Source organism: Gobio gobio, assembly GCF_949357685.1.
Source record: "Gobio gobio genome assembly, chromosome: 25".
In the NCBI taxonomy this organism is placed as follows: Eukaryota; Metazoa; Chordata; class Actinopteri; order Cypriniformes; family Gobionidae; genus Gobio; species Gobio gobio.
The window spans coordinates 25,069,580-25,096,458 of NC_137121.1; the positions used below are offsets into that span (position 1 = coordinate 25,069,580).

Here is a 26,879-nt window from a genome sequence, read left to right on the forward strand (position 1 = left end):
AATAAAAGTGAGTCTATATTATATAGATAAACTTTTGCTGATAATTTACTCAACCCCATGTCATCCAAGATGTCCATGTCTTTCTTTCTGCAGTCCAAAAGCAGTCCAAAATAAAAAATTTTGATGAAAACTTTCCAGGATTTTTCTCTATATAATGGACTTCAATGGGCTCCAAGCGGTTCAAGGTCCATATTACATCAAAGGGTTTTAAACGATACCAGACGATGAATAAGGGTCTTATCTAGCGAAACGATCAGTTTCTGCAAGAAACCGAGCAGTTTTTATGCTATTAATTTTACGTCTTATCAGACGAACGTGATCATCTCTGAGCTCCGCCATAACTTCCGCTAAGTGAGGTCAAAATACGAGCCTGGTCATAGATATATTGATCGCAGATGCCTCCTTCTACTGATCCGTGCGAGAGCTAATGAGGCATCTACGTATACATCTATGACCACGCTCGTATTTTGACCTCACTTAGCGGAAGTTACGGCGGAGCTCCGAGATGATCACGTTTGTCTGATAAGAGGTAAAATAATAGCATAAATACTGCTCGGTTTCTTGCAGAAACGGATCGTTTCGATAGATAAGACCCTTATTCATTGTTTGGTATCGCTTAAAGCCCTTTGAAGCTGCACTGAAACTGTCATTTGGATCTTGAACCGTTTGGAGCAAGTCCATTATATGGAGAAAAATCCTGGAATGTGTTCATCAAAAAACTTAATTTCTTTTCGACTTTAGAAAGAAAGACATGGGCATCTTGGATGACATGGGGGTGAGTAAATTATCAGTAAAAGTAATTATATGGGATACGTTCTGTAATTTATTTATTTATTTATTTATTTATTTATTTATTTATATATATATATATATATATATATATATATATATATATATATATATATATATATATATATATATATATATATATATATATATATATATATATATATATATATATATATATATAAAAATATATAAATAATAAATATGTATATAAATAAATTACAGAACGTATCCCATATTTATTTATTTATTTATTTATAAATAAATTACAGCACGTATCCCATATATATTTATTTATTTATATTTATATATATATTTATTTATAAATAAATATATAAATAATAAATATATATATATAAATAAATTACAGAACGTATCCCATATATATATATATATATATATATATATATATATATATATATATATATATATATATATATATATATATATATATATATATGGGATACGTTCTGTAATTTATTTATAAATAAATAAATATATATATATGGGATACGTTCTGTAATTTATTTATAAATAAATAAATAAATATATATATATATTTATAAATAAATATATATATAAATAATAAATATATATATAAATAAATTACAGAACGTATCCCATATATATTTATTTATTTATTTATAAATAAATTACAGAACGTATCCCATATATATATATATATATATATATATATATATATATATATATATATATATATATATATATATATATATATATATATATATATATATATATATATATATATATATATATATGGGATACGTTCTGTAATTTATTTATATATATATTTATTATTTATATATTTATTTATAAATAAATATATATATAAATATAAATAAATAAATATATATGGGATACGTGCTGTAATTTATTTATAAATAAATATATGCATATATATTCTGTTAGCACCTGTTGTGATTTTGGTGGAAAACATTTCTGTTACTGTGTTTTTGTTCAACACTGAGGAGCTTTGGTAAACACAACCCTACTGACATTTGTGTGTCTTTCCATACTCTGTCTCAATGACATCTTAAAAAGCTTGAAGTGTAGCGTGAGCTTGGTTCTAAAACCCCCTTGCCAAAAATCAAAGGACGGGAGAGAAGGATGGGGGGGGGTTGGGGGAGACGGCGAGGTACAGACAAAAAATAAGGGACAGAATCAATGCGAAATGTGATTCAGCAGTGGAGCTTTCCCAGAACTTAAGATGATTCAGTGAGTCATATAAACAAGAGCAATGTTGTATGTATTAAAACCCATTTTGGCGCTTGCTTTAAACTGGTAGATGAGCTACATATGCTCTGGCAAGATGAACAAGACAGAAATGACCCTTTAAACATGACAAAACAGCACTTCAGGCCTTTAAAAGCTGAAGTGGAAGTCGCATCCTAAAAGTATTAGTTCACCCCAAAAATGAAAATTCTGTCATTTTTCTCCCTCCCATTCATGTTGTTCCAAACCCGTATGACTTACTGTCTCCTGTGGAATACAAAAGGAGACATTTTAAACAATGTCTTGGTCACTCTTTTCCATGCAGTTGTAATGAATGGGTGCTTTCAAGCCTCAAAAAGTTCCATAAAATTAATCATCAGTAGTCCATTGTGACTCATGCGCTATATTCAACGTTTTTTGAAGTCATACGATACCTTTGTGAGATTTTAGTTGACATTCACTAATAATTAACTGGATTGAGTCATTGAGTTGAACTTGAGAACCGGATCAGTCAAATTTGTGAACGAATCATTCAGATGGGTGTTGCAAACTGGATCAACTTCAGAATGAATCTCTTCTCCTCTCATGAATAAGCCAGTAAGAGCTTGGGGGAGATAATAAACCTTAATTTTGGTCTGTCCCTCACATAAAACTATTGTACAACTTCAGACATTAAATATAGAGCATTGTATGAACCAGATTTATGATATTTTATGGTGCTTTTTGTGTCATTTTGTAGCTTGACAGCTTCAGTCCTCATTCACTTGTATATTATGGAAACCGACGGCCAGGATATTAATGTGTGTTTTAGTTATATTTTTAGTTATAAAGGTTTGGAACAATATGAGAAAATAATGATCGAATGTCCATTTAAATGACAATAATGTAGTGACAAAAACTTGGATTTATGGCACATAAAGACCCCAAAACAGCAGGATTAGGCAAACTCAATGTTAATACTCACTGTTAACTGATGGAGGAGTACGTCCATGAGAAAAGTAATTTTGTTGCTGAAGAGAACATAGGAACAGTTGTTGTGGCAGTGCGCACAGGACAGGTAATACGTGTTCACGGCAGCGCAGAGGGACCTAAAGAGAAAGAGAGGGGGGGATTAGTTTTCAAAAGCCGACGGCTTCTCCTGTTTTGAGTTTTCCATCTAAATGATCAGGATACAAAGCAGGCCCCATATAAACTTTTCAGGGCTACTCCGAGTCGCAGTGTAAAAGATTGCCAATCAGATGAGTCGGGTTCTTTGCCGTAATACAGTAAGGTTATCTGAGGAAACTGACACTTAAAGCTCGGAGTGTGAACATCACACGCAATCCAAGAAGCATGACAACACTTGGAATATTATGCTCAAGGGATTTTCTCTCAGGAACAGCTCCTTATGTAATGTTGAAGATAAAACATGAGATGTGCCTGATGAGGGCTTAATCACTTACAAAAAAAGAAGTATAGGAAGTATTGTGGTATTTTTGGGACAAGGTACTATGCAATTAACACCACATTAAAGATAAACCAGTATAAAGTAATAGTATTTTATGCAAACCAAAACCAAAAAAAACCCCTCATAATTCATATTTCCAGAAACTTTTCAAAAGTTTCCGGTAACACTTTACGATAACATTAGTTAACATGAACTTATAATGAACTGCACTTATAAAGCATTTATTTATCTTTGTTAATGTTAATTTCAACATTTACTAATACTTTATTAAAATATTGCTAACATTAGTTAATGCATTGTGAACTTACATGAACAAACCATAAACTAACGTTAACAAAGATGAACAAATACAGTAACAAATGTACTGCTTATGGTTAGTTCGTGTTAGTTAATACATTAACTTGTGTTAACTAACGAAACCTTATTGTAAAGTGTTACCAAGTTTCCAAAAAATCCTGGAAACTTTCCCCAAAATTTTGGGAAATTCTGGAAACTTTACAACCCTATTTCCCAATATTTCCAGAAACTTTTCAAATATTTCCAAAAAAATCCTGGAAAGTTCCCAAATTTGAATTTTGGATTTTCAGAAACGTTCTAAAAGTTTCCAAATATTTACCCAAAAATCCTGGAAAGTTTCCAAAAACTGTTGGGAAACTCTGGAAACTTTGCAACCATATTTTCCCAATTTTTCCAGAAACTTTTCAAATATTTCCAAAACATCCTGGAAAGTTCCCAAAGATTTAGGGAAATTCTGGAAACTTTGCAACCCTATTTCCCAATATTTCCAGAAACTTTTCAAATATTTCCAAAAAAATCCTGGAAAGTTCCCAAATTTGAATTTTGGATTTTCAGAAACGTTCTAAAAGTTTCCAAATATTTACCCAAAAATCCTGGAAAGTTTCCAAAAACTGTTGGGAAACTCTGGAAACTTTGCAACCATATTTTCCCAATTTTTCCAGAAACTTTTCAAATATTTCCAAAACATCCTGGAAAGTTCCCAAAGATTTAGGGAAATTCTGGAAACTTTGCAACCCTATTTCCCAATATTTCCAGAAACTTTTCAAATATTTCCAAAAAAATCCTGGAAAGTTCCCAAATTTGAATTTTGGATTTTCAGAAACGTTCTAAAAGTTTCCAAATATTTACCCAAAAATCCTGGAAAGTTTCCAAAAACTGTTGGGAAACTCTGGAAACTTTGCAACCATATTTTCCCAATTTTTCCAGAAACTTTTCAAATATTTCCAAAACATCCTGGAAAGTTCCCAAAGATTTAGGGAAATTCTGGAAACTTTGCAACCCTATTTCCCAATATTTCCAGAAACTTTTCAAATATTTCCAAAAAAATCCTGAAAAGTTCCCAAATTTGGATTTTGGATTTGGATTTTCAGAAACGCTCTAAAAGTTTCCAAATATTTCCCCAAAAATCCTGGAAAGTTTCCAAAAAAAAATGTTAGGAAACTCTGGAAACTTTGCAACCATATTTTCCCAATTTTTCCAGAAACTTTTCAAATATTTCCAAAAAATCCTGGAAAGTTCCCAAAGATTTAGGGAAATTCTGGAAACTTTGCAACCCTATTTCCCAATATTTCCAGAAACTTTTCAAATATTTCCAAAAAAATAATGGAAAGTTCCCAAATTTGGATTTTGGATTTGCAGAAACGTTCTAAAAGTTTCCGAATATTTCCCCAGAAATTCTGGAAAGTTTCCATCAAAAATGTTGGGAAACTCTGGTAACTTTGCAACCATATTTTCCCAATTTTTCCAGAAACTTTTCAAATATTTCCAAAAAATCCTGGAAAATTCCCAAAGATTTAGGGATATTCTGGAAACTTTGGAACCCTATTTTTAAATAATACATACATACATATTCAACACACACACACACGCACGATGGTATTCTCACTTTACCAAGGTACTGCCACAGTTCTTTACTTTTAAGGGATCTTGCAATCGGCTCAATTAGATGAAATGGAGAAGAACTGGATCCCGAACATCTGCCTGGCCCCTTCCTTGCTTTCTCGTTTCCACCATCTCTTTCCCCAACTCGTTTTCTCTTGGCTCAGATAAGAGTCTAGCCGTCAGCGCCTTCGGGCCAGCAAGCCACTGTCAGTCAGTCAGGCCTCTGTATTTTGTCTGTTCCACACCAGCCCGAGAGGAGATTAATGTAGCTGATAACTGACCAGTCACTCTGCTCCCACTCCAGACCCCCCATCCACCCCTCTTCCCAACCACCCCTTCATTAGTTAATATTTTCTGACAACTGTATATTTTATCCCAAAGCAGAGTGGCGGGGCCCTATCTGCCGTACGGACAAATGGAATCTGACTTTTCTTTTTTAAACCAGGCCATGTTTATTTCCAGCCGTAAACATTTTGATATCCACCGCAACCTTCACCATCTGTTCAGCATTTTCAGCCAAACCGTATTGGCACTCGTTATAAAAATAGCACGAGCCTCGAAGGCCTCGGCCTGTCAATAACTTCCACCCGACTGACAAAAACACCAGTGTATATTTTACCCACTGGCGGGCTGATCAGGGAGATAGCGGTGCGAATATTGACATAGCGGTGTAAAAGCGTCAGACATGCAGTATGAGACCGCAGGGAAAACATTGTGCCTGGTCTGCTGGGAAAGGATCCAAGTATTCCCCGCACGCCTCGTAGCTTTGCACTTTCAAAGCCGCTCGATCGTGACCCATTATAAAAATCGGGTGTAGCTGTTTTTATGTACGCCGTTATTAATCGTCAAGTTTTCACCTCGTCCGAGCCGGCGATAAACGCAGTTGACAAGGGTGTCGAAAGAGGTCTTGTTCGATTAATACGCAACAGCCAACGGAACATTGATTCACCAAAGCGTAAATAGTGAAGTGTTTCTTTTGTATTGATAGAAGGATACCGGAGCTTGGGGGCGAAAGGAGGAGGAAAGGAAGGACGGATGGTCATGGGTGAGTGGAGTGATACACCAGGCTCTGTTCAGTCAGGGAAGGGAAACGTGAGATCCCCTCCAACCTGTGCACTCTGGGCAGCGGACCAGCACTGCCTCAGCCACACTGATTTTCCACCAGAGCTTCAATTGTGTAACTTCGAACAGCATTTTTTTCTTTCTTTCTTTCTTTCCATCAAGCGTTCAAATATTATCAACGTGACTGTTGGGGCGAGCAGGTTTTGGCTAAATGAAAACTACAAATATTGAAAACTAAAAATCCATGAATTTTAAGCGCAGATGCGTTCTTCACACACGGTAAAAAAAATGATATGATCAATAAGTTATAAAATGTTATAAAACAATGTTTTTTACATTGGTTTAACTCATCGAAATAAGTTTTTTGAAGCAATTTTCAACCTTTTTTACAAGTTATACAAGACTCACAATTTTTCACAAAAAGTCAGTTTAATGCAATTTAAGTTGAAATGACAAACATCCAAGTTGATTGTACTTAATATACTTAATTTTTTTTACAGAGCAGTTTTAGATTCACTGTAAAAAGTGATCAGTTGACTTAATTTTAAGGCAATGCGTTTCCTTACTTTTTTTAAGTAAATAAACTTCATGCGTTATGTGGAATTGTCAAGTTCACATAACTTAATTTTTTCAATTTCGTATGGTGTATTACTTAATTTTAAGGCAAAGGGCTCCATCCTTTTTTAAGTTAAGTCAACTGATCACTTTTTACAGTGTAGGGCTGCGTTAGGAAATGAAGTCTCATCAGTGTTTGTCATGGAATTTGAGGTATCCATATTGTTTCTAGGCACGTTTTTAAAGGATAAGTGTCAAATGTCCAGGCGAGGATTGAATGACAGGCCTCAGTGTCAAGGTTCACTTTGGCTTCTCAAATATAAACAGCGGATTGAGGGCTTAAGAACGAGATTATCACATTATTGTAGTACTATACATTAACTGCCGACTGAAATTGTGCTAGCAAGTGTGAAAAACAATTGCTCAGATTGTTCATGAGCTTGTCTACTGTATATATACATTTATTAAAGTGTATAAAAATTTTCCAAATAACAAAAAATAAATAAAGTGAGAATATAAAACAAATTTATGATTAGAAACGCATAATTCTATCATATTCAAATTAGCTAAGCTACATAGCACATATGTAAAACTATTTTTTTTTAAGTGTTAATGAGCTGCAAACTCACATGAGCTCATGAAAGATTCACGTTAACCTGATCTTAGGTGCACGTTCACAGGGTTTTGAAGGTACGGCCGAGGCTATATGATGCCTGACCAATAACGCGTGGGGAGGAATGTGAGCAGTGGGGGTGGGGCAGCCCCAGGTGGCTCGCATGGTTAAACGGCAGATTATAGAGCACACAACTAATTTCTTTGCACTAATCTTATTAAAGTGTAAAACAGCTGTCGACTAGCCAAATCTCAACACCAACCCCCAGTGCTTGCACAGAAACTCCAGTATGAAACAAATAAGAGCATTTGGGGTAAGAAGAAAAAAAAAGAAAAGAAAAAAAACAGGAAAATGCTACAGGTTTAGACGTTACTAAGATATCAGTAGATATCAAACACGTATGCACATATACAAATGACGGTCCAGAATCTGAGTTTGTCACAATAAATGAACACTAACCACAGCTAAGGTTTGATATCTCACTTATCATCAGAAATAATGAAATATCACACACTTAACTTCTTGTAGCGAATTGTCAGATAATTAGAAAAAAACATTGAAATATGTCTAGTATGAAAACCGTTTCTAACTATTGAAGTGCTAAACCTACAGAATGACATTAACTACAGCTACTGTTTGCTGTATCTGTTATTTTCAAACTCGTCAAAAAATGCACTAAATAAATGAACTTGTGCAGTATGATGAAAAACAATTACGGATAATGTGATGATATCTGACAATAAAAATGGCCTTGAAATAGTTAACCCAGGGTCATTCAAAACTGTTTCATGCTAGTCATAATTTACCCCGAGTTAACAATTAATCCTGGGTATTCATAAACTGACATTTCACATTGTATATTCCTAAACTCTGGGTTAACATTCTTATTTGCATATTTGCGGTGTCAGTGTCATTGATTGGATAAACACAGCACGCAACATATTTACATAAAAGCTCTAGCATTGCGCATCCTCGTATTGCCGACTGTACTATCGAGATTATACCGAATGGCCATTTTGGACTATAAAAAGTAAAGGTTAAGTCTCTTCTTTACTCAAATTGTTGTGTTTTCTTTCAGCATTTGACATTTTTCCTCTCAAACACTGAATTTACTGTTTATATGCAATGCGTAGGGTGACTGTCAAAAGTACAAAAATTTGAGTATGCGATTGGTTGTCTGTTGCTAAGCATCCAACGGTAACATTTTAACACCGCTCCATTCCACACTGTACAAGGTTGGCACCGCAATGTGGGGTTAACACAGCAAAAGAGCAGGGTTTCATAACGCCGGGTAAAAAGCAGGCTAACTCCGCATTTAAATTACAAGTGTGAAGCGCTCCTTTACCCGGGGTTAAAAGCGGTGTTTAGAACGACGATAACCCAAGGTTAAGGGCAGTGTGAAAAGCCATAATGAGCGCTAGCTACTGATTTGACATGTCTATTTGTTGTCAAAAACATGACAATATCCAATATTTGACTAAATTATCAAGCAAGTATATCGGTCTAGTGCTCGTTGATCAGATGCATTAAGTGCTAGAAACTGAACATTTAAACCAATCTAGTATGAAAAATGTATTAAAGTGTTAAACATACAGTATGAAAACGAATGGGCGATAACGACAGCTACTGTTTGCCTTATCTTGAAGTTATTTGACAAGTTTGAAATATTGCACTTAAGTCTAATTTGTCTAAAAATTCACAAAATTACTTGCTAACATCTTAAAGACCCCCTGTGGTGAAAATCATGTTTGTAATGTTGTTATATGTCTATGTGGTGTTTTTAATATGCTTGTTTAATATGACAAACCATGTGCAAATTCATAAGGTCAACACTATTGGTGAGTATTTTCTCCTTAAAACTGCAGTGAACCAAAGATGCGGTTTGAAACCACTGGTGTTTCTGACGTCACAAACTACCTTGTAACCAATCACACCAACATGTGGGCGGGCTTTAGCATATCATTAACTGCTGCTCTATAAACCATGTTAGACATTACTTTAACTATTGTGCTGCTTGATTATTAACAGAGATTTTAAACAAATACCTCTCTCTAGTGCTTGTTCATTTTTCTAGATGATTTTGATAGCATTCAGTGCTAGAACAATAGTGTAGATGTTACAGTGATATTCTGTTGCTTTTGGTGGTTAATTGAACCTTGAACTTGTCATAACTAACCCCAACTGTTTGCTTGACATGTTGTTGGGTATTCAACCAATTAAATATCTGAGTTATCCTTTCATGCTACACAAGTATAGACATAACTAAGGTATTCTGCAGCTTTTGACGATTAACTGAGCGTGAAATCAAACAGTAGTTGTGGTGTTGTGGTTAGAGCTCATTCATTATCTTTTGTTTTTTATATGAGCTTTGTCAGCTTCCATGTAGACACCTCACTTTATCTACCTCCTAAATTGGCTGTGTTCGACACTCTGTGCTGCTACTGTTTGAGTAATGGGAAGGTTTTTTTCAGGCCATCCATCATCTTGAAACCCGTTAAATACTTAGAAGCTGTCACTGTCCTGCTTGAAAGGATATCCTTACACCCCAGCCCACTGCCAGCCATAAACCTGGGTGCTTTTCCAGCTCGCTCTCCTCTAATTGACGATGATTAGCATGACATCCAACACCGGCCCACCGTGCACGGTCTCTGCCTGCCTCTCCCTTTGACGATGACAGCTTGCGTCAAAGATTTTGAGGAGCAATTTGGTGAAGTGCCATTGTAGTCCGTCTCGGGTTACTCGAGGAGTATGTAACACTGACCCACATGTGCCAGGTCGCCACCGTGAGCATGCGGCATTCCTCTACCTGAGCGGATCCGAGATTCCCTGTCAGGAGCTGCGTTTTGACATCGGCAGGCTGCTCGATGTGAGCTCTGCCACAGGCCACCAGACCACGGCCAGGTCTATAAACAACAGGCATATTGTTAATCTGCCCATAATGAAGCTTTATCTTGTAGACATAGGATTAAGTTGCCGAGCGAGCCGGTGGAGATGGCCTCTATAGCGCTGTATTGCATAGAAGAGGAAAAGAGGGGCTATAGAGAGAAAGAGCATGCTAGATGGCAAGAGATAACCGCTAGAGAGCTGCAGATAATAAGCGCTGTGATCTCCTCACCTACTCAAACTGGCTTAACCCCAGCTAACCATGAAAATCCGGGCCTCTGATTAGTCAATGGACACAAGCGGTGCAGACTTGCTGAAGGTATGCCACAGGGCTCCGTCCTCTACACCTTGCCTTTCTCTATCCCCATTCGCCTCACCCCCTGAGGGTTGCTCATCAGCTTGGGTGGGCTCGGGACTGGATGGGGGTCATTGGACTGACCTCTGAAACTGAATTAAGGCCATTTAACCCATTCTGAAATCCATAGGCTAGCTCAGAGACAGGGAAGCAGATGGCTAAGAAGAACTCGAGATGAGGGGGAGATCACCCCTAGACTGTCTGTCTGGCCTAAAGTTGACGTTTCTCTGATCGTCTGAGTTGATCGTTAGCACAATCTTGTCCTCGGAGAGCAAAATTAACTTGTAATAATTTTTGGTGGAATGTACGGACAAGCCTGGATATGGGCAGTAACACAAATGGTGTCATAGTTAGTTCGAATTTTATTTTATAGTCCACTAATGTGGAAATTCTCCTTTGGCTTCTCATAAGAACACAATTATACACATAATACACTACACAAGTTATACACATACACCATACACAAAGTAAAAGTTATTCTCACAAAGAGTTGCTTACCCTTCATTTAATATTCTAACTGCCACTGGTATAAAAGTATGTTTATACACATTTTTAAGCAATTGTGGGGCCTTCTACCTTCTTCCAGATGAAAGCATAACAAACTCGGAGTTAAGTGGGTGTGTGGAGTCAGAAACAACACTTGTATTGCCAGCAAATACAGTTTATCAAGCTGTGTTTGTTGGCGTCATATTATTTCTTCTGCCATTCTCCCTATCCTTCGCAACTTATTCTTATTCCTCACTCCTAAGTTACCACACCAGGCTGTAATACTAAACAATAAAATACGTGTGACTTTTAACATGACTTTTATATACCATTTCCAAAATGGATTGGCTAACATCAAAACTCTTAAGTTTACGCGTAAAGAACAACCTTTCATTAAAATATTGTCTACATTCTCACCAAAACTAAGCCTTGTATCCAAATGCATTCCCAAATATCTAAAACTTTCCACAATCTCAACAGCCTAATCATTTGACACACCAGAATGAATCAGCTCTTTTGTTTTCATTACATTTATTTGCAAGTTACTCAATTTGCACCAGTCTTCAAAAACCACATTTTTAAAATAAGTTTGCTCACTCATTGACTCTTTGAACAAAGTTGCACCACAACCATATCATCCACATACTTTATAAAAGACCAGATGTGTTACCATTGTAGCTTATTGGTATATATACTGAGAATAAGAGTGGTGACAGCACGCAATCCTGTGGTGCCCTTATATTTAAAAATATGCCATTCATAAAAACTCTGTGGTCGATCTGAGAGGAAAACTTTGATCCAATATATCAATGCAGAATTTATATTCACATTATAAAGACATGCTAAAAAGCAAATTAACCTGCATTGTATTAAAAGCTAGCGTTTCCCCCCAATGTCTTCGAGATAAATATTGTAGATATTTTCCACATACAGTATGTGGTACTGTTTGCTAATTAAGCAATATCTGAAATAGCTATGTAAGGGGCCCTTTGAGTTGATTTCCACACACTTTTACAATCCTCCCCTTTAAGCCACCAGGGCCAGGGGATTTATTAACATTAATACGAGCTAAACATGCAACCCCCTTCTTCTCTAGCAACAAAGGTGCTGGACCTATCGGAATTTGCTTAAGAACCTCTTCAAGTCTTCATTATAGCATCCATAAAATCAAATCTCCATAAAAATTATTGCGTTCATTAAATCTTGCAAATTTGCACCTCTTGTTGTACCATCTGTATCATTACATGCAATCCTTCCCATGCTTGCTTTACATTTGCTAAATAAAATTTCTGTTTAACTGTATTCTTAAAATTAATTTTGGCGATCCTTACTTTAGTTCTAAATTCCTTCTCTTTATCTTTAACTCTCACAATAACTCCCTGAATAAAAGCAAACTACTTTTAACCCTCAGAGCCCGACGGCATCGCCCACGACGTCACACGGCACCTCCGATAAATATCTATATTATTTCATGAAACTTTTATCGATTTTCTTACCGTTTTTTCCAGCAGAAAGCTAACAAGCTAGCCATCACGGGGGTGTCTTTGGTGTCTTTGTAGCCTTTACAGAAGGTTTTTTATCCAGCCTGGAACATGTGCATCTTTTTGGAGTTGTTCAGCAATAAATCAAAACGCTTACATCCAAGATATATCCACTTGATGTCCATAATTTATACATTTTCCGTCATTTTTGCCGCTAGCGCGATGCTAGCTGCCATTTTGGATGAGGGTTTGACCAATGACAGGCTGATCCGTCATCCACGTTGGTGTGCGTCATTACGCATGAACCACAGCTCTTTTATTGTGAAGAGAGAGAGACGCACGGCTAGTGTTGAGGAGAGAGAGAGAGAGAGAGAGACGCGCTGCAGTTTTTAGTAGTTTGAGGAGAAAGTTTGAGGAGAAGTTCCTGATAGGAACTGTTTTGAGGCTTGGCACCAGTAAATATCCAAAATCCAAAGAGGCCAAAAGCGCCTGGACTTTTTTTGGAAAAAATGTAAATAGTTTTGGTTCTGTATAAGTTATCATGTTTATTCCTGAGTTCCAGGACTCTAAAGACTTGAACAAACTGTTTTCCAGAGGAAATATGCTTAGCTTTTATTTATTTGTGTGTGTTTTCAATAAATATTTGAGTGATTCAATTTCCGTTTTATGTTTTCATTTGTCTTTATGGTCCCATAACTTATTTTACATTCAGGTGACATCAATGCAACACAAATATACTGACAGAGCAACTTGTCTTGAAAAAAAAGAGGTGTGTCAATTGTCTGTGCACAACAGGGTTGATGTTTTACAAGCTTTTTTAGTAAATAACACTAGGCGGAAAATTTATTGTAAAAATACCCTTAGGTCTTAAAGGGTTAATAAACTCTTTGGTTAACCATGGCTTATAATTAGAGAAAAAAAACTACCATCTTTAGAGGTATTATTGTACAGCATCTTCACAATATTGTATATACGATGTGTCCGCATCTGTGAGTTCATGAACATCTTTACATGAAATCAAAGGACACCTGCCAGTCTATCATCTCAAAAGCAAAACTTGAAGTTCTTCAATGCTTTCCTCTGACCTCAGCTGTATATTCTGTAAAGCAGGTTTCTCCCTTTAAATATTCTGTCTGTATTTCGGCAATAGATGAACAACTTTTTATGCTCAGATTTTCCTAGGGCAGGCTTTGACACTTCTTTTTAGGCATCCAAAATATTCCCAAAGCATTTGTCCCAGATAGACCGTGATATATTGCTGGAAGACATGCAGACATATCACAAGTATTAAAGTCCCCAAGAACAAACACCGGCTGGTCCACAGACCTCTCCAAAGCGTCAATGAAACATTTTGTAAGTCTATCAGTATTATTTGGGCCCAGCACATAGACAAGAGTCACTGTAATCTGCCCAAACTCTTGAGGGTAAATAGAAGGGTCTTGTTGCAATGGAGATGATCTCAATCTCAGGTGCAAATCGTCCAATATTTTAGATTACATTGTCCAGTTAACTTTTTATCCAAATATAGAGTCCACAGCCAATTGATTTTCCCGTTCTATTGTCCCGATCCGCTCTAATAAGGGTGTAGCCATCCAGGTCAATATTGCGGTTATTCTCTTTCAACCATGCTTCTGTTAGACATATTAAATTGTTCCTCCGTCTCAATGCTAATAGTTACTTCAACTTTGATATTTAGGGATCGGACATTGGAAAGGGTCATCACAGGAAGAGGGTGACGAGTGCCTCGTCTACGCAACCTATTTTTAATGCCACCTCTTAAGCCTTGTGAGGTGTTCCCAAGGTGTTCTCTTAGTGACAGTAAAAATTTCCAGAGAGTAAATAGGTCTCTTAGTGTCATCCATGCAAATGGGTTATCAACCAGGAAAATGCTCTCACTTCGAGCCTGTAGTTCACATTTACAAATCTGTCAGTATAATCCCTATATTTGCATTTCACGCTTTTATTCAAAGCGCTTGACAGTGCAAGGTCTGTTTGATCTATATTCTTGTGCCACACAATACATTTTCACAAAAGGCAGGGGGTGTCCAATCCTGCACCTAGAGGGCCACTTTCCTGCAGAGGAAGTTTCTAGTGATCCTGAAGACCCTGAAAAGATTGTTCAGGTGTGTTTAACTAGGGCTATAGCTAAACTTTGCTGGAAGGTGTCCCTCCAGGAGCAGGAATTGACACCCGTCGTATAAGGTAAAGTAAGTCTTTGACTGCCAGTCTAACTTCTTCAACAGGAAGTGGTTAAAAAAGAACTAAAAAAGGGATCTGGAGCCGGTGAGAAAAGGTGACGAGCAAATCTGTTTTCCAAGCGCCTGTCAAACAATCCTTCCTTTCACTGCAATCCAAATGACATTTAATTTGATTCTGCCGTTGATCTTTCCTGATATCCTGAATGATTCCAAGACATCCATTCCGCCCGGCGTTCCACAAAAGGCTGGCCATAAGCTGGGGCAAAAGTCTTGGCGAGCTGTCACGCACCACACGGCATGCACACACATGCGCGCAGATAGACATGCCACATAATGGCATCCTGAAATGAAACCACTTGGAGAGAGCTTGTGAGAAGCTTTCACTGGGCACATTTAGTCATCATGTGACATGGAGGTTGAGGTGACAGGCAGTGGCGCGTCAATGCGTTCACTTCCACTTAGAAAAGTGAGACAGCCTGAGTCGAACAGAGTTACGCAATCAGTTTAGCAGTCGCAAGTGCTCCGAAATTTCACTGTGTGCAAGACCTCTGTGATTTCCTGGTGCTGTTCAGAAGGAGTAGTTTTACTAAAAGTCATTTGTGAAACTCGTTTAGAAGTGACCTGTGGACTTGTGAGTGAGTGTGAGGCTCTAGGGATGAGTGTGACTGGATTAAGCTCCATTCTGTAAGAGAGGGTCTGTGCGCGAACAGCACTCAGGTCCAGTGACCACCTTACAGCCTTGTCTTATCCCTCTCCTCCTCAGCACTGGCCCCTACTGGGAGGCAAGGGACTTGTTTTTTCCTGGATTCATTCACAAGCTCCATAAATATTGAGAGTAAATCAAAATTCTTAGTAATAATGACCCTGCCCACTGTGTGCCAGACATAAGAGTTGAGTTTTGAGTCTTAATTCTGTCGTAATCTAGACACGGCAGCATTGTGACAGTAACATAAGCACTCATTTAGTTCTAATAGCAACTGACAATAGCAGTTTTAAGACTGGTCTCCCTTAACATTTTGAAAGCAATGCTTGGGGCATAATCTTCTACTGATTTAAAGGTTGAAATGTCATTAAATGCATTGTTTGCAATGACATCATAGACCAATTTGCTCTTTAAACACATGATGCTTACTAACAAATGTGCACACATCAAAAAATCAGTTAAATCTAAGGTTTATCTGTGCTTAAATGAATTGAGCCAAGCCATCAGATTAAGTCTCAAAGTACTTTTCTTACTCGAGCCTCAAGTCCTCAAAAATGTGACCAATTTCAAGTCCATTTGTATTCTTGAACATAAATGTTTCCTCATACTGCTAAACAGAGATTGGAACAATTGAGAAAAATGACAACTCGTGCTTGTGTATCAATTTTAACATTGCATTCTGCCTTGAAACGGACTAACTAACACAACATCTGTTTTTCTGTCATTCATTGGCTAGCGTTACATTATATGATCACGCTCTTATTAATGCAATTGCTTTTAAAGCAATTCATGCACTGTCTGTGAACAAACAGTGTTCTATGTGACACACACAACGCACAGAAAGACACGCACCAGTATCGCTCAGAGACAGCGCGCCAGAATCACTTGAACAAACAATAACACACAATTAAGCCAAAATGGCCGTTTTGTCGAGTATTCTCATAAGAGCAGTCTTAAATGAGTAAAATAACGTCTTAAATGAACTTAAGAGTTGTGAGAAAATGAGATGCGCGTGACAGAGCATCAGATCCGTGTTATGTTCGGCAGCGGCAGATCTTAAAGTGACAGCAGCCTAATAAACCATTTTCTGTGATGTCTGTCATTAATGTTCATCAAAGAGAACAAAGGTAAAAGGGAAAGTTGTAGCTTTAATAAGGATTAATCTGTATTTAATTTATAATTTATGCAGTTAAGACTGTAAAGGGTTTGATAATTCAATTTCTGTATATGTCTAACAAATAGGAAGGTTCATTTGAATTAAAAGTTATTTTTTAAAGACTAATACATGTTGACATTGATAGTTTTTAATTATACTGTGATGTTGAATGTCTATCATTAATGTTTATTAAAAAATTTAAAAATCTATTTCATAGAGACATCAGTAGCAGTATTAGTATCAATGATACTGCCTTCATTCATAAAAAGATGTCATTACAACAAATATTGTTTCTACATTAATTTAGAGAGTAAATGTGAAATTATTACAATATATTAATATTAAAAACTCAAATTTTCCATGATTAATTACAGAATTTTTTGGGGGGATTAATTAGTAAAAAAAATTAATCGATTGACAGCACTAATATTGAAGTTTTTCTAAACATATACAGTAACAAATGTACTGCTCATGGTTAGTTCATGTTAGTTAATACATTAACTAATGTTAACTAATGACCATTATTCTAAAGTGTTACCAATGTTTTAAATAAATATGTATAAATATGAAAAAGCAGTTAAGGGAATTCCAATTTCCCAGTTGAACAGGTTTTCTATAAAACTTTAACAAACTATTTTCATTGATTTGAATAAATTCTCTTCTAAAATATTATATAAAATAATTAAATTAACGTAGTTAAAAACGAACAAGTCAAACTTTAAAAACAAGCATTTGACAAATTCAATAAATAAATCAGATACACAAGCACTGACCGACCTGACCATTTAATGCACCTTTTTACGTCAAAATCTCATAATATTTAAAAGCTAGCGAGTGGCTTAATGTTCAGGTTGTTGCATGAGTTTCCTGGGGCGGCTCACTATCCTTGGTTTACTCATGCAAACAAAATGGCCTTCCTGCTCCAGACATCCGACCCCATTTCCTTCTTAGCCGTTGATTCCCTCCAAAACACTCAGCTCCAAGCCACAGGGTTGCACAGGGACATTAACAGAGCCTCGCTGTGGAATTAGCCCATTAATGTAATGCTAACAAGATGGAATCCTTCTCCCATGGGGGTAATATTACAGCGGCATCTCCGTAGTTGTTCTTTTTTGTAAATCACTCAGCTTATCTGAAAGGAGGCGATCGATACGCAGCATTACAGTAAATAGATAAACTAGTGCTGCTGTAAGGGTTAGCGTCTGAGCCAACCATTATAGCGCGCAGATGAGGGGGAACGATTAGCACGTATTTGCTCGTGCCGTGCCCTTCGCAGACACCTGGTGCCATAGCAAAAGTCACTGCTGACAAGAACTCATGGAGACAGATTGTCTTCCAGCAAATTGTCTAAGCTTGCAGTTTTTAGTGGAAATTTAATCAATTATATGTAAAATTGCAAGTCTGGTATTTAAGAGGTTTTTGTGGTTCGTCATTCACGGTATTTCCCGGAGCTGGCTAACAATGACGTAGATGATTTTTGGACACTTTCTCCTATATCCCAGAGGGAGCAGCCAGGCAGAGATAACACCAGGGCAAGTTTGGGTTTACAGCCACCTGGAGCTCCACTCATGTCTTTGAGAAGCTGGTGGAAACATGCAGGAATAATCTGACCCAGGGACGTCGTTAGGCCTATTTTAGGGGGGCTGAAGCTACCCCAAAATGTTCCTAAGCCCCCCTAAATGATAATAAGAACAACAATAGCAATTTGATTTATCAATAACCGTATCCTCCTCATTCATATTTAGATGCAACAAATTATATATATCCAGCTACAAAAAAATAGCCGAAAAGTCGGTATTTGGACAGAAGTACAAAGAGTCCTTGTGCTATTAAGATGATCGCGTCTCGTTGGTGAACTGTGGCAGCTTTCAGAGCGTTGCAGACCGGAGCGCTCCTGCAAGAAACTGCCTGGAGGATTCATCTCCGTTACCAAGGTTATAATCGTTTACGAAAATGAACGAAAAAAACGAAAACTAGGTGGGTTGTCGTTAACTGAAATAAAAATAAAAACGAGGCATTACAAAAAAACGATAACTAACCAAATCTATAATGTGTTTGGCAAAACTAGCTAAAATAAAATGATGGATTAAATGTCCTAAGTTTTTGTCTTTATCAATGTATTTCATAGAGCAAATAACGTTCCGCTGCATCTCCTTTCCCTGCGTCTCTCATTCACGCGCGCCCCACACCCACACACACGCACGCACGCACGCACACACACACACACACACACACACACAGCCCGTGCTCACCGCCGTCTTCTTGAGAACGAGTGTTCGACGTTGAAAGCAAGTTCGCGAAAGGTTGGTATCTCGTGAACACCTTTACACAATCACACATTAAAAAGTGGTATAAAATATTTTTAATTCAGAATATAATTTTGTCAGTGAGTTAATGTCGACCCGAGAAGCGATTGCTAATTTAGAAAGTTAACTAGTCGCAAGTTTGAGGTAAAATGCACTTGGGTTGTCGATGTCAAAATACTATATAAGTTGTGATTCAAATATTAAACAATGTTATCTCATTAGGCTATCGTATAGGTTAAATTTAGTATAGGGTGTGAAAACTGCACAGCTGTGTTATTTGTAGCCTATAGGTTTAGCTCAATTTTAGGTTTAGCGGTATATTTGTATTTTAGGGTTGAATACATGCGATTCTGTGTAATTAAATAGCATTCTGTGGACAACTTATCTTATATAGAGAGGAATTAGATATAGTATGCTATTACCTTTTTATACATTTAGCCTACATGAGCAGACAGACAATATAAGTCATTGCTTATAGTAACTCATCAGGAGCAAAATCTGACCTAAGTAAATTCCCCAATCAGCTTTGATGTGTCTAAAAGCTAACATTACAGTAACTTTTCTTTAACAGAGTAGAAATGGAAGAAGAGGATATGTCTGTCACGTTTTACTTCTTAAAATCTTGGTTTCTTGACTGGTTGTTGACGTCAGTGTAGCTCTAGATGTGAGTGCAAAGATTTTGCAAACGCAAGTTACAAATACCCTGGGGGCTAAGCCCCCCCTGTATTCCAATCCTAGTGACGTCCCTGATCTGACCTCTTAAAGGTTATCACAGGTTCAGCACCGTATGGCCTTAGGGCACAGAGATAGTGATAAGGGTAGAGATGGGGCGATTAAGGAATGAGAAACAGAATTTAGGACACCACCAAAAAAATTGCAATATGCAAAAGTGCTAACCACTGTGCCACTGATCTGAAAATGTTTTGTATGTAGGGCAGGGTCATATATCAAATTTTGTAATTTACATATATAATACATACATGAATGCTTTTTTTCAGCAAGGATCCTAAACAACACAACTGTTTTCAACATGGATAAACATGCTGTTTGTTGTTATATTGGGGAATAATAAAGAATATATTAAATACTTTTCATTCACTGGTCATTTAGTGAAAAACTACAGGGGAACATGCACAGATGAATTTAATGTTTGGAGATGTAAGTTGCAAAGTGTTTGTTGTGTCGGACTTGTTTGTTCAGCACATCCCACAGATGCTCGATTGGATTGAGATCTGGGGAATTTGGAGGCCAAGTCAACACCTCAAACTCACTGTTGTGCTCCTCAAACCAATCCCGAACCATTTTTGCTTTGTGGCAGGGAGCATTATCCTGCTGAAAGAGGCCACAGCCATTAGGGAATACCGTTTCCATGAAACAACAATGCTTAGGTAGGTGGTATGTGTCAAAGTAACATCCACACGGATGGCAGGACCCAAACCACTTTTGATAGATGCAGACCGGGAACACCCCACAAGAGCTGCAGTTTTGTAGATGCTCGTCTAGCTATCACAATTTGACCCTTGTCAAACTCGCTCAAATCTTTATGCTTGCCCATTTTTCCTGCTTCTAAGGCCGGCTACACACTGCAAGCGTGGCGTGAGCGTCTCAGCTGTGTGGCGTGTCCGTTTTCATTTCGGCTCCCATGTTAACAGGTTAGAGCTTGCACACTGCCTGCGTAAGCCGCAAGCCGTAAGCCGAAAATGTGTGCATGCTAGAAATAGAACCAACGTCTATTTTTCATGCGACACGCAAGCGTGTTGGAAGCGTTTCCAGGCAAAATAGAATAGGAAAATATGTTTATATGTCATTTTGACACTAATACATATTAATAAATGACATTTTGATGTTTGAAAGTCTCTAGGTTTTGACATAAATGCAGATATAATTGTAATTCTTAAAAAATTATAATAATATCGATTTTCAAATATTGCACCTGTCAATACAGAACAAAATATTCTGTAGCCTATTTTGCCGTCAATACTGCCGACATTGTCTTTGCTGTATCAGTAGGAAACATATTTATGTTAAACATGAAGTATAGGCCTTCCACCACGTCACCTAGAAGCAAAAACGCCGCGTCTGACACGTATCTGGTGTGCAAAGACATAGAAAACGACACGCAACTGACACGCAACTGACACGCAACAAAAACGCCACGCTCACGCCACGCTTGCAGTGTGTAGCCGGCCTAACACATCAGCTTTGAGGACAAAATGTTCACTTGCTGCCTAATATAATCCACCCACTAACAGGTGCCATGATGAAGAGATCATTAGCGTTATTCACTTCATAATGTTTTGCTTGATCAAGATATCGACATATGACAAAAACTGTAATTAGTCAGTTACTCATTTTAGGTAATGTAGTCGGACTACTTTTGGATTACTTTTTAGATTACTTTAGACCTAACTTGTTTACTACATTCATATGAATAGGGTAATTTTGTACCGTATTGATATAAAAACACAAAGAGAATGAAAATCTATTCCATTCTGTTATCAACAACATGAAGTGCATGAAATATTACACTATGGTTTCCCAGACTGGGGTTTGTGCGTGAGTTTAATGAAAAGTTATCAAGTAATGAAATCATCACAAAAAATAATAAATTATTATAAAACAAAAACAAATCAAAATAAACAAATATTTAAAAAAATATATTTTTTAGTAAATGTTTTAACTGCATGCCCGACATCAGAGAACCGTGAAGTTTTTAATATTATTTTGATTTAATTTTATTATTGACCTATTAACTTGTTAACTTAAAATCTTAGGGGTGCTCACAAAAAAGGTGAGGAATCCCTGCATTGCATGTAAATATGAAATTACATTAATTTGTACATTTTAATGTGTTTGAAAGACAAAAGAGACAATAATACATGGTTAAATGATTCTGTGAAAACACTGAATCTAGTGATCAAATGCTGTGGGTCTCAGTTAGCAGTGATAGTCACATGACTAGTGGCTGGTCCACAAACCTGGAAGACCTTCTGAACGTATACTATTATATAAAATGAAAAATATAACAACAAAGTAGAATCAATTAATTGCAATTTCATTTACTTCATTTTTGGAATCTGTTGCCTAGACAGTTGAATTAGAAAATGATTTTGTTTATCAGAATGCAAGTATAAGCTTGCACTGGCACAGAACGAGACATTAGAGAATAAAACACTTATTTACTGATAACCTTTGTATTTGGCGTCATGCTTCACAGAGAGACTTCTCAACAAGTCAAGGCAGAGCAAAACCTCTGTCATGAAAGTGAGGCTGCTCTTTTATGCTCAGAGAGGGACCACTTCGGCGTTTGATTGGACAGGACATGAGAGAATGACAGAAATGCCTCAAAGATCTTTACCTCCCCCTGAGCGTGTCAAGTGGATCTTTCAAAACAAGAGAGGAGGATAGCGGTAGATGTGTTTGCACAGCCTGACCCAACATGCCACAAACACACTCACACAGGTTAAAGTCACAGTTCACAAAATATTAAAATTCTCTCATCATTCGTCCACAGATCACAAAACGAGACAAACATGCTGCTCAGCATTTTCCAAGCAATTACAGTACAATGAACGAGGAATGGAGCTTTCAAACTTCAAAAAGGATACAAAACAACAATAAAAGTATCATAAAAGTAGTCCATATGCGCTAATATACAAGTCTTTTGAAATATAACATTATGTGAGGAACAGACCGAAAAATCACAATTCATTGATAATTTCCCACAAAAATGATAGAAATCACACAAAAATGATCTAAATTTAAATGAATAATGATCTAAATTTTTGTCTGTTCCTCATGGAAAGCTATTGTACAATTTTAGATTACTTGGAATATAGTGCAATTGTAATATTAAATAGTTTTGTCATTTTGTAAGCATGAAATCTCATGTCCCCATTCACTGTAAATGCATGAAACAGAGCAACTAGTTCGTTATTAAAAACGTCTCCTTTTTTGGGTTTGAAATGACATTAGCATGTGCATTTTTGTGTGAACTAACCCTATAATCAAATACAATGCAGTTTCAACCTCTTCAAAAACTGAAGTTCATAAAAATTCATTATAATATTATGGCCCACTTCAAATTTTCTGGAATTAATGACTGAACGACAAGGAGGCGCAGAGAACGAGAGTGAGAGTATGAGAGAGAAAAATCAATAAACACTAGATGGCCTGTAAAAGCATTATAAATATAAGTAGCATTTCTCCATTAAGGAAGATTTGGAAAACAGCAAATGCTAATGAGGAAGGCAAAGAGGCTATTGAAGTCCATTAGGAGCTCTCTCTAGTGAAAACAGCCGCTCTCTGAGGTTATCTACTGGCCAACGCCACTGGTTCCAGACCCACTATTCAAACCCGACTCCCATTTCCAAGTGACGGATAGGACAAATGTGCTTTCTGTATACCAGCGAGGGGCTGAGGGAAGACTGCAAAATGGATGATTCAAAAGCAATGCGCTTTATTTTATAAACAAGGAACATTCTTATTCATTATAAATTTATTGTGATGCAGAGCACAAGAAAGAAGGGAAATGACTTCACAGCTGAGCCGGAGTCACTTTGTGGGATTGAAAGGAGGCCACAAATCATGATCAGAAAATGACTAAATATTTGTAAGCAAGCAAAAAAAAAAAAAAAAACATGTTTTGTATTTAAAAGTACTGTATGTTCATGCAAGATTTCAACAAAAATGAGTCAGAGCTGTGGCCTGACAGTTTCCTGATCCCATTCCTGACAATTTCATCATCATTTCCTGTGCATTTCTGACTATTACCTTCAATGAAAGTGGTAAAAATATGACTTCTAAAGAAAACATTTTGATTTGAGGTACGCAACTACTGTCATTTCATATGCCATACATATATTCAGTATTTGCTGAAAAAGCCAGGTTGATCAGTAAGAACATTGATAATAAATCACAAATGTTTTTTGAGCAGCAAATCATCATATTAGAATGATTTCTGAAGGATCATGTGACACTGAAGACTGGAGTAACAATGCTGGAAATTCAGCTTTGATCGCAGAAATAAATTACATTTTAAAATGTATTACAATAGAAAACAGTTATTTTACATGTTAATAATATTTCACAATATTCAATATTTGTTTTAATATATAAAATAAATGCAGCCTTGTTTAGCATAAGAGACTTCTTCTAAAAACATTTTAAAAATCTTACCAATCAAACTTTTTTTGAACAGCAGTGTAACTTAAAGTCACCATCAAGTACATTTTTTGGGGGAATATTGCAGTATTTATTATAAGTGCTTTATTCATGCACATCCTCATTATTATTTTTTTAATTAATAACCTTTAATCAAAATAACTTCCCTTCCCTCTTGAGGTAACATCACTTCTCTTGTCTGATGATACGTTTACTGCCATGAGGGCGGGACAAACTGTCAATCACATGAGATCCACCAATAGCAAACCATTACCATCCAATCAATTCCCATTGGACAAAATCTCACATTAAATGTTTTTCTTGTTAGAGAAGCAATTTCAATCGGATATATGTCAAAAAAATGGACGAAAAAAAAAAAACAACTTCAGTTCCATGACTTTAAGTTAAATTAGTGCCAGGAATTTGGCCATTGCGTCTCACTGTTAAACACTATGATTTTAAAGATGCCACATTATTATAAACATTTAAAAACATCCCTATTGAAAAAAATATATATATATTATGTGAAGGTGAGCCTGTGCATCTTTAAGTCAGTACTCACTTGAGAGGAATACGGGGGACCGCAGTGGGACTGGAGGCCGCGGTGACGACCTGTAGGATCTGTTCCAGAGCAGTCAAACCCCCTCCTACCTGAAACGCTACCTGATCTGCATTATTCTGAAAAAGAGAGATAGAGGGGAGAGCGAGAGCGAGAGAGAGAGAAACAGTCACAAACATGGAGAGGCGAGCAGACTCAAGTATCACATTGTTTTTGCATTGGAGGCATCCTCTCGTTGCCCACCTCCTGCTTTCTAGAGTGGAGCTGGAGTGAAATTTGAAACAAAGTGATCCCCAAAGAATTCCTGCTAAATCTCAAAAGTGCACAACCCCCCCAGCAACCAAAAACCAACGCAGGACAACAAACGCACATATCTGCACACAAAGCAGGGGTGGTCTTGGTTTGACAAAGAAGAGCTTAGGGAATACACAGAATGAGTCACAATTTAGACTGGACAAGAAACATTTGACGTCACAAGTCTACGACACAAAAAATCTTTGGTAACACTTTATTTTAAGGACCAATTCTCACCATTAACTAGTTTATTAGCTTGCATATTACTAGTATATTGGCTGTGTATTGGCACTTATAAAACACATATTAATGCCTTATTGTGCATGACCTTATTCTACATCCTTTAAAGGGTTAGTTCACCCAAAAATGAAAATTCTGTCATTAATTACTTTAATTACCGATTTCAAAACACGGCATCATGAAGCTTCGAAGCGTTATGAATCAGCGAGTCGAATCATGATTCGGATCGCGTGTCAAACCGCCAAACTGCTGAAATCACATGACTTTGGCGATCCAAACCGCTGAATCGATTCATAACGCTTCGAAGCTTGATGATGCTGTGTTTTGAAATCGGTCATCACTATACAAGTCATTATTTAGGGTTTTTTTGCGCACAAAAACTATTCTCGTCGCTTTATAAAGTTATTGTAGAACCACTGTAGTGAGATGGACTTTGTAACGACGTCTTTAGTACCTTTTAAGGGTCTTGAGAGTGTAAAGTGCATTGTGCCAATGGAGGCCTTTCTGAGCCATCAGATTTAAACTAAAATATCTTCATTTGTGTTCTGAAGATGAACGGAGGTCTGACGGGTGTCGAACGACATGAGGGTAAGTAATTAATGACAGAATTTTCATTTTTGGGTGAACTAACCTTTTAATCCTACCCAATACTTAAACACTACAAAAACTATCTAACTAACTATTCATAAGCAGTAAATTAGGAGTTTATTGAGGCAAAAGTCGTGGTTAAAGGATTAGTTCACTTCAAAATGAACATTTCCTGATATTTTACTCACCCCCATCTCTTCCAAGATGTTCATGTCTTTCATTCTTCAGCCGTAAAGAAATTAAGTTGTTTGAGGAAAACATTACAGGATTTTTCTTCATATAATGGATTTTAATGGCATTTTCAAAGGGCTTTGAAGGGCTTCAGAGGCTCTGCACGATTTCAGACGAGGAATAGGGTCTTATCTAGCGAAGCGATCTGTCATTTTCATAAAATAAAAAAAAGTATATACTTTTTAACCTCAAATGTGTGACTTTGGAGTTGTTCCTCTTCACAACGTATGACGACATCGCGTCGGAAAGGTCACGTCCATGACGTATGTGGAATTACCGACCCAGTGTTAAAACGAACGTGCAAAGACTAAATCAAATGCTATTTACAAAAATTTTAAAGGTGGAGGAGAACATGAGATTGAGTTTTTCGGCACTGGCTTGGTACTTCCTCGTACGTCATGGCCGTGACCTTTCCAACATCATGCGTCGTGAAGAATCACAACTCCGAAGTTGCGCGTTTGAGGTTAAAAAGTATTTAAAAATGTTTTTCTTGAAAATGACAGATGGTTTCGCTAGATAAGACCCTTATCCTTGTCGCAGAGCCTCTGAAGCCCTTTGAAACTGCATTGATTTGGACCTTCAATCCGTTGGTTGCCATCGAAATCCATTATATGAAGATCCTAGAATGTTTTCCTTGAAAA

The 26,879-nt window shown here is 36.9% G+C and overlaps 1 protein-coding gene across 4 annotated transcripts in view; it reads right to left on the reverse strand.

Annotated features, from left to right (window-relative positions):
• The window catches only part of scaper (S-phase cyclin A-associated protein in the ER), a 162,818-nt gene that overhangs the window by 46,593 nt on the left and 89,346 nt on the right, over positions 1-26,879 (reverse strand). For all 4 annotated transcript variants that reach the window (XM_079809277.1, XM_079809275.1, XM_079809278.1 and 1 more), the window contains 2 exons: positions 24,889-25,004; positions 2,984-3,107 (listed from right to left, as the gene is read on the reverse strand). In XM_079809277.1, the coding sequence (XP_079665403.1) occupies positions 2,984-3,107; positions 24,889-25,004 (240 nt within the window). The remainder of the gene's footprint in view (positions 1-2,983; positions 3,108-24,888; positions 25,005-26,879) is intronic.